The sequence below is a fragment of the Mobula birostris genome, chromosome 9 (genome assembly GCF_030028105.1).
Source record: "Mobula birostris isolate sMobBir1 chromosome 9, sMobBir1.hap1, whole genome shotgun sequence".
Classification (NCBI taxonomy): domain Eukaryota; kingdom Metazoa; phylum Chordata; class Chondrichthyes; order Myliobatiformes; family Myliobatidae; genus Mobula; species Mobula birostris.
In genome coordinates, this window is record NC_092378.1 from 30706955 (window position 1) to 30720941 (window position 13987).

The 13987-nt window shown below is 40.9% G+C and overlaps 1 protein-coding gene across 1 annotated transcript; it reads right to left on the reverse strand.

Annotated features, from left to right (window-relative positions):
* Nucleotides 1–5813: 5813 nt before the first annotated feature.
* ndufb2 (NADH:ubiquinone oxidoreductase subunit B2) lies at nucleotides 5814–13766 on the reverse strand. The gene is made up of 4 exons (XM_072267724.1): nucleotides 13637–13766; nucleotides 9694–9838; nucleotides 7878–7980; nucleotides 5814–6070 (listed from the first exon to the last, which is right to left on the reverse strand). Exons 1-3 carry the CDS (start codon nucleotides 13726–13728, stop codon nucleotides 7906–7908), a joined length of 312 nt encoding a protein of 103 aa, XP_072123825.1. The 5' UTR covers nucleotides 13729–13766; the 3' UTR covers nucleotides 5814–6070; nucleotides 7878–7905.
* Nucleotides 13767–13987: the final 221 nt, after the last annotated feature.

Here is a 13987-nt window from a genome sequence, read left to right on the forward strand (position 1 = left end):
TGCTCCCAGAGAGTTCAGAGCTAAATAATTCAAAATTAAAGTAGCACTAAGAAAGCTGAGCTCACAACTGATAATGTAATGAAGTAGCATGGGATTTGTCTACTCACCTAATTTCATGCTCTTCAGTAACCAGAAATATTAAAATCTTATACCTCAGCTGGTACTCTCTACTTCATGAGCCTAATCCAAGCTGACTAAAATTTAAACACTCCTTTGGCATTGTTAGAGTGCTTTTTCAGAGACTCCTAGCCAAAATTGGAGTTCTTGGAATTGAAATGAAATTTGGTGAAACTGATTGGAGTAGCCTGAAGCAGAACAAACAACAGGGGAAAAATCCAAAATGGCAGCATGAGTAATTGTGCCATTTTTCATCCATGTTGGGGACCCTACTACTCACGATTCTAAATGAAAGACAGAAGATTTAAATCTACTCCCAACTTTTTTTTTATCCAGTCCTGCCGTAGGGTTTCAGCCCGAAACGTTGACTGTACTCTTTTCCTAGACGCTGCCTGGCCTGCTGAGTTCCTCCAGTATTTTCTGTGTGTTGCTTGGATTTCCAGCATCTGCAGATTTTCTCTTGTTTGCTTTTAGGTTGATGACCATTTATTGGAACTGAGTGAAGTTAGAAACCAAGAACGTTTTAAATTGTAGAAAAGGGGATGGGAGGGCACAACTATCCTGACTGCGCCCTCTCTCATAACACCTCCTGTAAGGAAACCATTACATTTTCTTAATTTGTTTAGCAGTGATTTTTTTTTTACACTTGTGCTTCCAAAATGTTGTCTTTTCTTGGTGACTGGTTTCCCCACTATCTTTGTTGACAAAACTTTTCAGCTGTTGTTTCCATTTCATTTCTCAGAACTCTGCTCTCACAGCTTTCCATATGGTTTTCTTTGTCCTATCTTTCACCTCCATCAGTCTCCACATTTCAATGGTTATGCCCTGTAATTTCTACTACTGGGCAAATCAACCCCTCCCATGTCATCATTCAGAAAGGAACTTTTGCTCAATCTTTCACCTCAACTAACAAACATTCCCTTCTCGTGACACCACAGCAGATAGAAACATAGAAACATAGAAAATAGGTGCAGGAGTAGGCCATTCGGCCCTTCGAGCCTGCACCGCCATTTATTATGATCATGGCTGATCATCCAACTCAGAACCCCGCCCCAGCCTTCCCTCCACACCCCCTGATCCCCATAGTCACGAGGGCCATATCTAACTCCCTCTTAAATATAGCCAATGAACTGGCCTCAACTGTTTCCTGTGGCAGAGAATTCCACAGATTCACCACTCTCTGTGTGAAGAAGGTTTTCCTAATCTCCGTCCTAAAATGCTTCCCCTTTATCCTCAAACTGTGACCCCTTGTTCTGGACTTCCCCAACATTGGGAACAATCTTCCTACATCTAGCCTGTCCAATCCCTTTAGGATTTTATACGTTTCAATCAGATCCCCCCTCAATCTTCTAAATTCCAATGAGTACAAGCCCAGTTCATCCAGTCTTTCTTCATATGAAAGTCCTGCCATCCCAGGAATCAATCTGGTGAACCTTCTTTGTACTCCCTCTATGGCAAGGATGTCTTTCCTCAGATTAGGGGACCAAAACTGCACACAATACTCCAGGTGTGGTCTCACCAAGGCCTTGTACAACTGTAGTAGTACCTCCCTGCTCCTGTACTCGAATCCTCTCGCTATAAATGCCAGCATACCATTCGCCTTTTTCACCGCCTGCTGTACCTGCATGCCTACTTTCAATGACTGGTGTATAATGACACCCAGGTCTCGTTGCACCTCCCCTTTTCCTAATCGGCCACCATTCAAATAATAATCTGTTTTCCTATTTTTGCCACCAAAGTGGATAACTTCACATTTATCTACATTAAATTGCATCTGCCATGAATTTGCCCACTCACCCAACCTATCCAAGTCACCTTGCATCCTCTTAGCATCCTCCTCACAGCTAACACTGCCACCCAGCTTCGTGTCATCTGCAAACTTGGAGATGCTGCATTTAATTCCCTCATCCAAGTCATTAATATATATTGTAAACAACTGGGGTCCCAGCACTGAACCTTGCGGTACCCCACTAGTCATCGCCTGCCATTCTGAAAAGGTCCCGTTTATTCCCACTCTTTGCTTCCTGTCTGCTAACCAATTCTCCATCCACATCAATACCTTACCCCCAATACCGTGTGCTTTAAGTTTGCACACTAATCTCCTGTGTGGGACCTTGTCAAAAGCCTTTTGAAAATCCAAATATACCACATCCACTGGTTCTCCCCTATCCACTCTACTAGTTACATCCTCAAAAAATTCTATGAGATTCGTCAGACATGATTTTCCTTTCACAAATCCATGCTGACTTTGTCCGATGATTTCACCGCTTTCCAAATGTGCTGTTATCACATCCTTGATTACTGACTCCAGCAGTTTCCCCACCACTGACGTTAGGCTAACCGGTCTATAATTCCCCGGTTTCTCTCTCCCTCCTTTTTTAAAATAAATAGGAAGTCTCTCCTTTTACTTCCCCTTCTGGAAGCAGTAAATTACACAATATTTTGATAGATTAAGTAAATGAGCAAAATCTTCAAAGGGTTTTGACCATTCGAAAATGAACTATTCAGTTTACAGCTTAAAAATTTAACTTTGTATATTCTAATATGTTTAAAATCTAAAAGTGAGATTTCAATGATTAAAGTATCTAATATAGCTACAAAACTATGATAGGATACTGCACAGCAAGAAAACCACATTAAGGAGAGGTTATGCCATGGGCATGTTACTTAAAAATCTAATTAGCTTAAATATGATGAACAGCTCTTAACATTGCATCTGGAAGGCTTTGGAAGGAGCGTAATGTAGAGTAGAACTGCTGTGATCTGGACAGGTTATTCCAATATACTTGCAATACTGGCATCCATCTGTCCCAGACATGTCCTGTACATGAACAGTAGGGCAGGTCCATTCCTAATTACCTGTCTATGCTAATGGAGATAACCAAAGTTGCTATGCCATTTATTCACCAAAACATGCTCACTGAAGCTCAGTTTGAATACTTCCAGATGCACTATTCAAGTCCTTACTACAACTTTGGACCAAATAGCAGAATTCCAGAGGCAGGGGCAATTGTATTATTTTTCACTCATTCATTTTGCGGGATCTGAGCATCACCAACAAGACCAGATTAATTGCCCATCTGTGAGATATCTCACAAAGGAGATGATGGGCATTCTTGAACTGCAGTCCTGGTAAAGGACTCCCACAATCCTGATGGGTAGGGAGTTCCAGGATTTAGAGCCAGTGAGGAAAGAGTAGATTGTGTACAAATTGGAAGGGATTGTGCAGGTAAGTGAAGCCCTTGTTCTTGGTAGAGGGTACAAACTTGGGTAATTCTGGCAGAGGTGAGTTATTGCATTGCATTTTGTAAATGGAACTAATTCCAGACACTGTATTCTGATGGAGGAAGGAATGCACATTGAGAAAATCTGATGGTTGCCATTTAAATTAACGACAAGGGCAGAGGAATTACTTTGAATTAAGTTAAAAGAGGGATTAGACAAATTAGTAAACACGAGGAAACCTGCAGATGCTGGAAATCCAAGCAACACACACAAAAAATGCTGGTGAACATAGCAGGCCAGGCAGCATCTATAGGAAGAGGTACAGTCGACGTTTCGGGCCTGACCTTTCGTCGCATTTTTTGTGTGTGTTGCTTAGACAAATTAGTATCTTATTCATTAGTGTTTAAAAAAAGTCAAGATGTGACCGATAGAAGTTTTGATCGTTTGAAATGGAAACAGAGCAGGACTTAAGTGCTGAAGACCTGGATTATCAGTTTTATTGTATTGTAGCGTAGACTCAGTGGCCACTTTCTTAGGTACACCAGCTCATTGATGCAATTATCTAAAGAGCCAATCATATGGCAGCAATTCCATGCATGAAAGCATGAAGAAAATGGTAGAGGTTCATTTGATGAAAAAGGACCTAGTGGTTTCCCAGCGTATATGACAAATAAACTCTTCTTGGGCTTATCTGTACCCAGCTTAAAGCCCAAGAAGAGTTTATTCAGGTTCATTTGTTGTTCAGACCAAAAATCAGAATGGGGAAGAAATGCGATCAAGTGACTTTGATTGTTGATGCCCAAATGGGCCAGTATGAGTATCTTAGAAACTGCTGGGATTTTCTCCACACGTTAACAGTCTTGCGAGTTTACAATGGTGCAAAAAAAAAAAAAAAAAAATCCATTAAGTCTGTGGGAGAAAGTGCCTTGTTAATGAGATGTCAGAGGAGAATGGCCAGACTGGTTGAAGCTGACAGGGAAGTCAATATAACCCCACATTACAATAGTGGTGTGCAGAAGAGCATCTCTGAACACACAACAGGTCAAACCTTGAAGTGGATGTACTTCAGCAACAGAAAACTAGGAACATACTCAGTAACCACTTCATTAGGTACAGGAGGTACCGACTATGGATAAGGTTTAAAATAAAGCTGTTCAAGCATGACAGCGTTTTAAAGGCCATGTAAGGAATGGTGGGGATAGAGCTCCCTTGCACTTCATTGCGAATGGAGCACCCAATCAAAAGGCACAAACTGTTGTGTTCTGGGAGAGTCAAGAGCAATTGGTCAATCATTGGCTCTTCAAACCTATATGCCAAGTCTCTGAAAGTTTTGGTTGCCAAGTGCAGAGAATTATTTGCAACACTGCTGTTCTTCTAGACCAGGGGTAGGCATCCTTAAGTACAAATGATTTTCTAGCATGCGTTATTCATTAATTTGAGGCCAAACATAACTAGATTTATTTAAATGGATAATTCCCATATTTCAAGTTTTTTATGGCATTTATCTGGCCCACTGTCCGCTCATTAATATGCGATCTGGCCCACAGAGACAAAAAGGTTGCCGACCCCTGTTCTAGACTCATGCCTCACCTGGACAATTTTCTTTCTCTGGAACCAGTAAATATGTTAATGAGTCTATATGCCTCCAAGACTTTACCCATAGCATACAATCTGCCATGACTTTAGCTCTTGCTGGGTCATTTGAAATCGTTTTTTTTTAAAAAAACTTTTTAATTTTAGTACTGTGTACATGGAATAAATTCTTTCACAGTTTAAAAAATTCAGTTTACTGAACTTTATTCAATACACATCCCTACTGCAGAGATGGTTTCTGATTTTCATATTTAGTTATTCCTGAAATTTGGAAGTGGATGTGGTTAAATTTGTCCTATTACATTTCATTACACAATTAACAAGAAATTAATTGCATGATTATAATCTGTGTACATACATCTATTGATGGTTCTGGACACATCTTCAGTGATGTTTCTGGGTGTTTCAGGTCTTTCAACATCATACAACCTCCTCCAGGTGACCCAGCCAGTGCTGATTAGACCCCAGCTTGTGTCCGGATGGCTAGCTACTTATGACTCCATGGCTCCCCTCTTTTGAGCCACAGCCATCTTGAGGCCCTCTCTGCTGCATTGGTGATACTGCGGATGGCTCTCCTCTTCCTCGATGCCCAAGTTGCTGAAGGCTCTAACTAAGGAACAGGCTGCAAATCCCCTACAACCAACCTCCACTGGGAGACACCTCGCTCTCCATCCAGCCTGCTGACAGTTGCGGACCGGTACTACGTACTTGGAGAGCTTCCTTTCAAAGGTCTCTTCCAAGCTATCTTCCCATGGGACTGTCAGCTCCAGCAGCACCACTTGCTTAATTAATTGCATGATTATAATCTTAGTAAATGGTTCAAAGTTTGTAAAGCAAGAGCACAGCTCTGGTGGTTTATGAGATGAAAGAGTTCCTAGTTAACTTACAAGAGCAGTTATTTTATTATGAAATCAATACTTGCACTGAAGCAAATGATTTCATTCTTACTCATGTACAAGAAATAACAATTTTCCATTCCATCAACTAAACAAAAGGATCTTGTAATCTTAAAAAGAGTAGAGAATACCAAGTTTTAGTACTGTACAGGTAATACATTTATTCCAATTTAATTTACAATAAAGGTGATTTCTTCAAGTGTCAGATGAATTCCTCCAGAAACTCCGTGAAGAAAACACTGAAAGAAAAACAAAAACATAATTTCCAAGCTTTTAAAGTGCAAATGTTTACAAGTAAAAGCCACCTATAGCCTCTGCATTTAATGGGGAAAAAGTAATATTGGGGGAGCATAGAACATAGAAAGTCTTGGGATTTGTTCCCAGAACCGTGCAGCTACACATTCTTAAATCAAGGCAGAGTTAGAAACGCAAACACGAGGAATTCTGCAGATGCTGGAAATTCAAGCAACACCCATCAAAGTTGCTGGTGAACGCAGCAGGCCAGGCAGCATCTCTAGGAAGAGGTACAGTCGACGTTTCGGGCCGAGACCCTTCGTCAGGACTAACTGAAGGAAGAGTTAGTAAGAGATTTGAAAGTGGGAGGGGGAGGGGGAGATCCAAAATGATGGGAGAAGACAGGAGGGGGAGGGATGGAGCCAAGAGCTGGACAGGTGATTGGCAAAAGGGATATGAGAGGATCATGGGGCAGGAGGCCCAGGGAGAAGGAAAAGGGGAAGGGGGGGAAAAAAACCCAGAGGATGGGCAAGGGGTATAGTCAGAGGGACAGAGGGAGAAAAAGGAGAGAGAGAGAGAGAAAGAATGTGTGTATATAAATAAATAAATAACAGATGGGGTACGGAGGGGGAGGTGGGGTATTAGCAGAAGTTAGAGAAGTCAATGTTCATGCCATCAGGTTGGAGGCTACCCAGACGGAATACAAGGTGTTATTCCTCCAACCTGAGTGTGGCTTGATCTTTACAGTAGAGGAGGCCATGGATAGACATATCAGAATGGGAATGGGATGTGGAATTAAAATATGTGGCCACTGGGAGATCCTGCTTTCTCTGACAGACAGAGCGTAGGTGTTCAACGAAACAATCTCCCAGTTTGCGTCGGGTCTCACCAATATATAGAAGGCCACATCGGGAGCACCGGACACAGTATATCACCCCAGCACTCACAGGTGAAATGTTGCCTCACCTGGAAGGACTGTTTGGGGCCCTGAATGGTGGTAAGGGAGAAAGTGTAAGGGCATGTGTAGCACTTGTTCCGCTTACAAGGATAAGTGCCAGGAGGGACAGGGTTAGAAACGCTACACATTTTACAGGTGATGATCTACGAATGAAAATTTAGACTGCTGTGTATTTGCATCTTGTTGGAATGAGAGTTAATTTGGTTGTTGTGAGAATTAAATCAAATTTTATGGTGATGCTCGCCAATCAAATTTTCCCAGCAGTCAGCATTTTGGTCCATACATGAAAAATATTCACAAGGGAGGTGGTACTGATGACCGGCTTGCTCCCTTGAAATCAATCTGTGTACCATTTCAATGTTTATTTAAAAAAAAAATAGCTTAAAACTGTATGCAGGTAATAGCTGTGTATGTAAATAGAAAATTAGGTGCAAGACCAATCAAGATTATATCCACATGGGCCGGGGGGGGGGAAGGTGCAGAAATCACAGAAGTATATCACACTGTTTAATTAAACAATATAATAAGAAAAAGGCATGATTCAAATTAAACATGGACATTTCCACATTGGGCAGCAAGGGACTAATAATTTACTTTGATTTTTGTGATTTGGCCAAAGGAGGAAGCAAGCACAATTTAGATTCAAGATACTTTTACTGGGGGGGGGGGGGGGGGGGGAGAAGAGTAGGCACTATTAACAATTCTATGTGGGAGATTTATTTAAAAAGTCTGGAAATATTACTCTGTGCCGCAGGGAAGGATGTAGGTTTAAGTAAAATCAACTTGTTTACTCAATAAATCCATTAATAATCCTTCAACACTGCAAGTACAAACTATCAATGCATTGAACCTACCGTTTTTTTAAAAAAAAAGACATTCAAGTCATTCCTCATCAATTGGAGGAATGCCCAACTCCTCATCAGTCCACTCAGAGGGATCAGGATAAGGAAAGTGACCCTATAATACAACAATACCAGCCTTTAATTGTGGACAGTGGAGGCGATTTCTTGAAGCAACTTCTATTTAAATCAACATGTAATACATCAAGTACAGAAGCTTACTTTTTATGAAATCTTGTTTAATTCTGACAAACTTTAGCCATTATCAGCAAATCACATTTTAATAACCTGCCTTTATGTACTGTGGTTCCAAATTAAACTACTATAATAGGTTTTCACAACAAATGCCTCTTGCAGTAACATTAGTCAGCCCATTGTTTTAAACTTTCTTTGGGCAACAATCTATGTCATTAGTCAAAGTCAAGTTTTACCTTGACTTTATATACTTGTGTACTTGTTTAATAGCCTGCACTATACTGATAACACTTTGTTGTTCCCCTAAAAGGTAGACCAGAGCAATGTTTGTGCACAATTACAATTAGATTCACAGCTGCTCCAATATTAAATCTTCTTTGTCTAAAGTAATATGTAGTCATGGGCCACCCTAGCCTTCAGATTAAAGCAGAACAATTGCGCAAAGGTAACATTAATAATAACATTCAAGTCAACTAAAGGAAGCAAATTAAGTCAATGGGAACTATGTGAGTAGGAAGGGTTGGATTGATCTTGGAGTAGGTTAAAAGGTTGCAAACATCATGGGCCAAAGAGCCTGTATTGTGCTGTGTTCTTCTACTGAATGTTTTATTAACTTTCAATAACAACCCAACGATGTAACAAATATTGGCAATAACAGATACGATTTTGGTTTACTGAATTTAGTCATCCCCAACCATCACATTTACCCAATGCCACTGATCTTCAGTTAAAAATAAACCAAATTTCTCATCCTTTCGATTTTTTTCCTGTCTCTTTAACATCATCCAGTTCCAATACGCCAAGAACTTGGATTCCTATTCTGGCCCTTTACAAGAAGCCATTTTTTTTTTAAAACACTCAACCAATGGCATTGTTCCTAAACTCCTCACCCAAAGGGTACTTTGATGACCTAGCTGCTGGCCACCTGTTCTTGTGGGGCACAATGTAAAATTTTATCCAGTACTGGGCTTTCGTGGGATGGCCTCTGTGCCAAAGGCGGTTAATAAATGCAATGTCTTGGGCTTTTCTCAATACAGAAAACAGCTAGAAAGACTGCCCTGAAATGCAAAAGCAATGTTAATGAATGTTGCATTTTTTCTTATTTTACAGCCCTAAAAAAATACATTAAAACATAACATTTATTCAATGATCTTTGAATATCTTTCTCCAAGTAGCTAATTCTTCCATTTATTTGAATGGAAATACTGTGCTTTGGGCAGCTCCCTAACCTGATAGCTCAATGTTCTCAAAAATCTGTGCTGTCACATTTGACTCCACGGAAAGTTCAATACTGCAGCACAGGGATACTGGGTTCCCTAGGTTCAGTCCCACACTGGCTCTGGAAGACTAGACTTCCACCAGAAAAAGCTTGAAAGATTTGAAGCTTAAGCTAGCTGCAATTTACTTTATATTTCAACAAAATGATAGAAACTACACCACTAAATCAGAAGCACAGTATGAAATAAACTGAGTTTGAAGATTGCTTGGATACCTAAAAAAAACCCATCTGCAAGCAGTCAGTGAGGATAAAGAATGCATTAAGGCACACAATTCTGCATTCTCCCTCCACTATGCTAAGTGAAAATGATCAATTACTACATGAATGTGGAATATTAAAGGTTGATGAAGTACTCACAATGACTGCATCAGCATCATGCCACAGATGCCATAATATCCAGAACCACATGAAACCACTGAGCAACTCGGACTGGAACACTTGCTTTTTGGTCAACTCTGGATATTGTCGATATCGAGGCTCAATGTGGACCCCACCACCAGCTCTGGAAAAGGCAACAGTAATTTATGCTAGAATATACAGACATGCATATCATACACCAACGCAAGAAGTTGGAGCAGAACACATCACTCCATTCTTCAATAAAAGCACAGAAGAATATCTTCATCCTTAACCCCACAACTTCATTGGTGCCCAACAATCTATCAAACCCACCCTTTTAATATACCTGAAACAAAAAGATTTTCAACTTATGAAAGCAAAAGAAAACAGTTCAGGCTGTGTTTTGCAACTTAGCTAAAATACCCTAATTTCTGATATTACCATTTATAATATGCAATGTAACATGATCATAAAAGATCTATTATTATGGTTTCAGTGTTCCATCTCAAGACAATCTCATGAAAAACTTCATTCTAGGCTTAATCATACTCTAGGTCGACCTTCACTTATCCGACTACCCGTAATCCGGTTCCTTCGATAATCCAGTATTGATTATGCTTCATGTGATCCTTCTGTAATTCAGCATTTTCACTAATCTGGCACTCCTCAGGTCCCAATGGTGCCAGATTAGTGAAGGTCGACCTGTATTTGCACCTATGACAGGGGTGTATTATGGGAGGGGTAGCACCTCTGGTGAAGGGGCCTGTTATGTCCACCCTGGGACAGCTCACTCACCTTTGGTCTCCACCAAACGTTCAGCTGTCACCTACGGATCCAAGTAACTGTTTGCATGTGACAGTGGCCACATCCTGGTACATGGCTTCGACAGATAGGCTAAACAAGGAGAGGGTAGTCAGCAAGCCTAACACCTTGGTGAGACAGGGCCATGCCTGTCCTAACATTGTAAAAGTATTCAGTCCCCAACCTCTTGTTCATAAAAATGAGTATTAGAAGCAGAGATTTTGATCAATTTAAATGAGAATTTTTATTTGTGAATCATATGCTCCTTTTTTCACAGTAGAACCCATAGAACAAGGGAAAATGTAAAGCATGAAAAACTAAAAATTCAAAAACAAGTATCAGCAGTTTAAAAAAAAGTATTCATCCCCCTTTGCTCAGTACTTAGTTGAATCACTTCTTGTGCCTATTACAGCCAGTATTCTTTTTGGTTAAGTCTCTATTAGCTTTGAACAACGTGATGGAGCAAGATTTGTCGATCCTCCTTGCAAAACTGCTATGCCAAGCTAGTAGGGGAAAGGCAGCATACAGCAATCTTGAGGTCTTGCCAAAGATATTGGAACAGGTTAAGGTCAGGGCTCTAATTGCGTCACTGAAGGACATCAATTTTCTTCACTTGAACCCACTCCATGGTTGCTCTGGCAGTGTGTTTTGCGTTGTTGTCCTACTGAAAGATGAGTCTCCTCCCTCGTTTAAGCTTTCTGGCAGAGGCTAGCAGGTTTTTAATCCAGGATCTCTGTATTTAGCAGCATTTATCTACCCATCAATTTCCAGTCCCTGCTGTCTCCATCATACTTTACAGAAGGAATGGTGTTACCTGGCTGATGCGCAGTTTTGGACTTGCGCCACACGTACTGCTCAGTGTTGAGGCCAAAAAGTTCCACTTTAGTCTCATCCAACCACAACGATCTTGTTCTATATCTTTACAGTATCTTCTAAGTGATGCTTTGCAAAGTCTTTATGGGCAAGGATGCACACCTTTTTTTTTTAAAGCCAGGGTTTCTTCCTTGCCACTCTTCCATTAATACTCTTCTTGTGGCAGGCCTTAGAGATTGCAGAGCCAAAAACTTCATCTCCAGTTGCAGCCACTAACTTCTGTAGCTCATTCAGTGTTAGCATCACACTAGCCTCTCTTACAAGTGGAATTCTTCTCCAGTGACTAAGTTCAGAGCGGTGGCCTTATCTAGGCAGTGTGGCTGTCATTTCGTATTTTTCCACATTTTCATGATGGACTGCACTGAGCTCAGGAGGTATGTTCAAATGGTCTTGTATTGTTCCCCAGATTTGTGCTTCTCTATTTGCATTTTCCTGACTGTCTTGAATGCCCTTGTCCTTATTTTGGTTTGGTTTGTTGAAAATCTACCATACTGTTGGACTCTACAGGGAGAAGGGGTATTTATTGTTATGAATTCATTGAAAACAGGTGATCCTCCAATTTTCTACATCAACAAATTCAGTGAGTTGTACCCATGGAAAGTTAGCATAGTAATTACAAAGGGGATAAATAACTTTTCAGCCTCACAATTTTGGATTTTTTTCTTTTGATTTGACATGATACACAACGTTTTGTAGATTAGCTCAAAACTACTACTACTACAATTTTAAATTTAGAAAATGGGATTAGTAAAATGTGAAGCAACGCACATAATGCTGGAGAAACTCAGTAGATCAGGCTGCATCTATGGAAAAGAGTAAACAGTTGACATTTCAGGACCCACCAGCATTTTGAGTGTTTTGCTTTGGACTTCCAGCATCTGCAGACCTTCACGTGTTAGTAAAATGTGAACATAATTGTGGGGGCTATTTTTTCAAGGCACTGTAGCTCCAACAGACTGGCGGATGAGATCTACAGTGAAATCCAACGGCCAGGAAGGCAGTCCTACAACGCTCCGTGGAGAGTGAAGGGCATGACATGGCACAGAAGTTGTTATGATCATCCACTGCAACCAAGGAAGACCCCAGTTGTGATGACTACTCGTACCACTGGACGTAGACCTCCAAGGTCGAGAGAGTGGAACTGCCCCAGCGCAACGACTTTTCCACTTTAAAAATCTCTCCCACAGGTTTCCTGTCATCGTCAGATACAAAGGATAACCACCATCACATTATAACCTTTTTAAAATTAAAAAGACAAATTTAACTGTCTCTTTGTAAAACAGTTTATTCTTTGCCCTTCTGCTTCAGAAAACAATCTTGAATGTATACATTTATTTCTTTCCTCCTTTATCTTTGACCATTAGATACAGGTTTCAGATGCCTCAGGGTTTTATTCTAATAATTTCTTTATTAATACGCTACCAGCACTATATTTGATGTTAGGAAGCCAACATTTTTCCTCCAGTAGCAGTTTGTTATTTCTTGCCTTAACATATACTGATTATGCATTCTGATTTTCTGTTTAAAAAGGTATTTGGACAAGTTCATAAGACACAGGAATAGTATCAGCCATTCAGCCCATGAAGTTTGCTCTGCCATTCAATCATGTCCGATTTATTTTCCTTCTCAACCCCCTCCTCCTGATAAAAAAGGTTTAGAAAGATATGGGCCAAATGGGACTAGTTCAAGGTCAGGATGGACGAGTTGAACCAAAGGACCCATTTCCTATGACCCCCAGATCATACCCATTTATATATAGTTGCACTTGGAAAAAAACAGAAATTGTGGCAATCAGGTATAGCACTCTTAAGTTTCACTTTTCCCCCGATGTGACTTTGATTATTAATGCCGCCTTATTAAACTGTTCCTAACAGCTTTTGATTTTACCTTTCTCTACAGACATAAAGCCCACCCTGACATAACACATTTTCACTTATTAGTTTAAAATTCCTTCGCGCATCACGGCTGTTATCTGCTAGTACACTACTCTCCGTCGTAACAAAGAGTATTCCATCCCAAATTTCACCAACACCTGGTCGAAACCTCGTCTTATCATTTCATTTTTCAGCTAAACATTTGGATCTCCAGCTTCTATATCTTAGAGACAATTGCAAGCATTTCAAGGTGTAATTGAGGGGTGAAATCTGGATCTCACACAGAAGGCAATGATCTCGGGTATGCAACTCCATGTCCCTCTCTTCTTTTTCCGACCTTCAGCCACCTCTCACCTATCCTTCCGCTGCCGCCTGCACAGCATCAAAGCTGTAGTGATCTCCCCAACACTCACCTTCTGACGGGAAGAAGCGCTCTGCTCCCGCCAGCCTGCAGGAGCCAGGCCCCCCGCCGCAGCGCTGCCCCGACCCCTCCGCACCAGGACATAATGTCCGCCGTCTCCAGCCCACTGCCGCACCTCCCAGCAAGCCGCAGCCTTATTGGACAGCACGCAAGTAAAGCTTATTTCCATTGGATAAACTCAAGATGCCGCAATTGTGCTTCAAGCGTTGTTTTGGCGGAGAGAGAACCTTCAGCTGTTAAATCAACACTTTCCAGCAAGTGTACATTTGCTCCGCAAACACTTGGAAAAAAGTGATTTAATGTAGATAGGAAAAGAAGAAATACATTTCCCCCGTTGGTGCTG

Bases quoted from the DNA above. Each gene is read 5' to 3' on its own strand.
- ndufb2 (XM_072267724.1), bottom strand. From the start codon at position 13,728: ATGTCCTGGTGCGGAGGGGTCGGGGCAGCGCTGCGGCGGGGGGCCTGG. The intron at 9,839-13,636 runs GTGAGTGTTGGG...TGCCTTTTCCAG, and splicing joins GCGCTTCTTCCCGTCAGAAG to AGCTGGTGGTGGGGTCCACA. The intron at 7,981-9,693 runs GTGAGTACTTCA...GTTGTATTATAG, and splicing joins ATGATGCTGATGCAGTCATT to GGTCACTTTCCTTATCCTGA.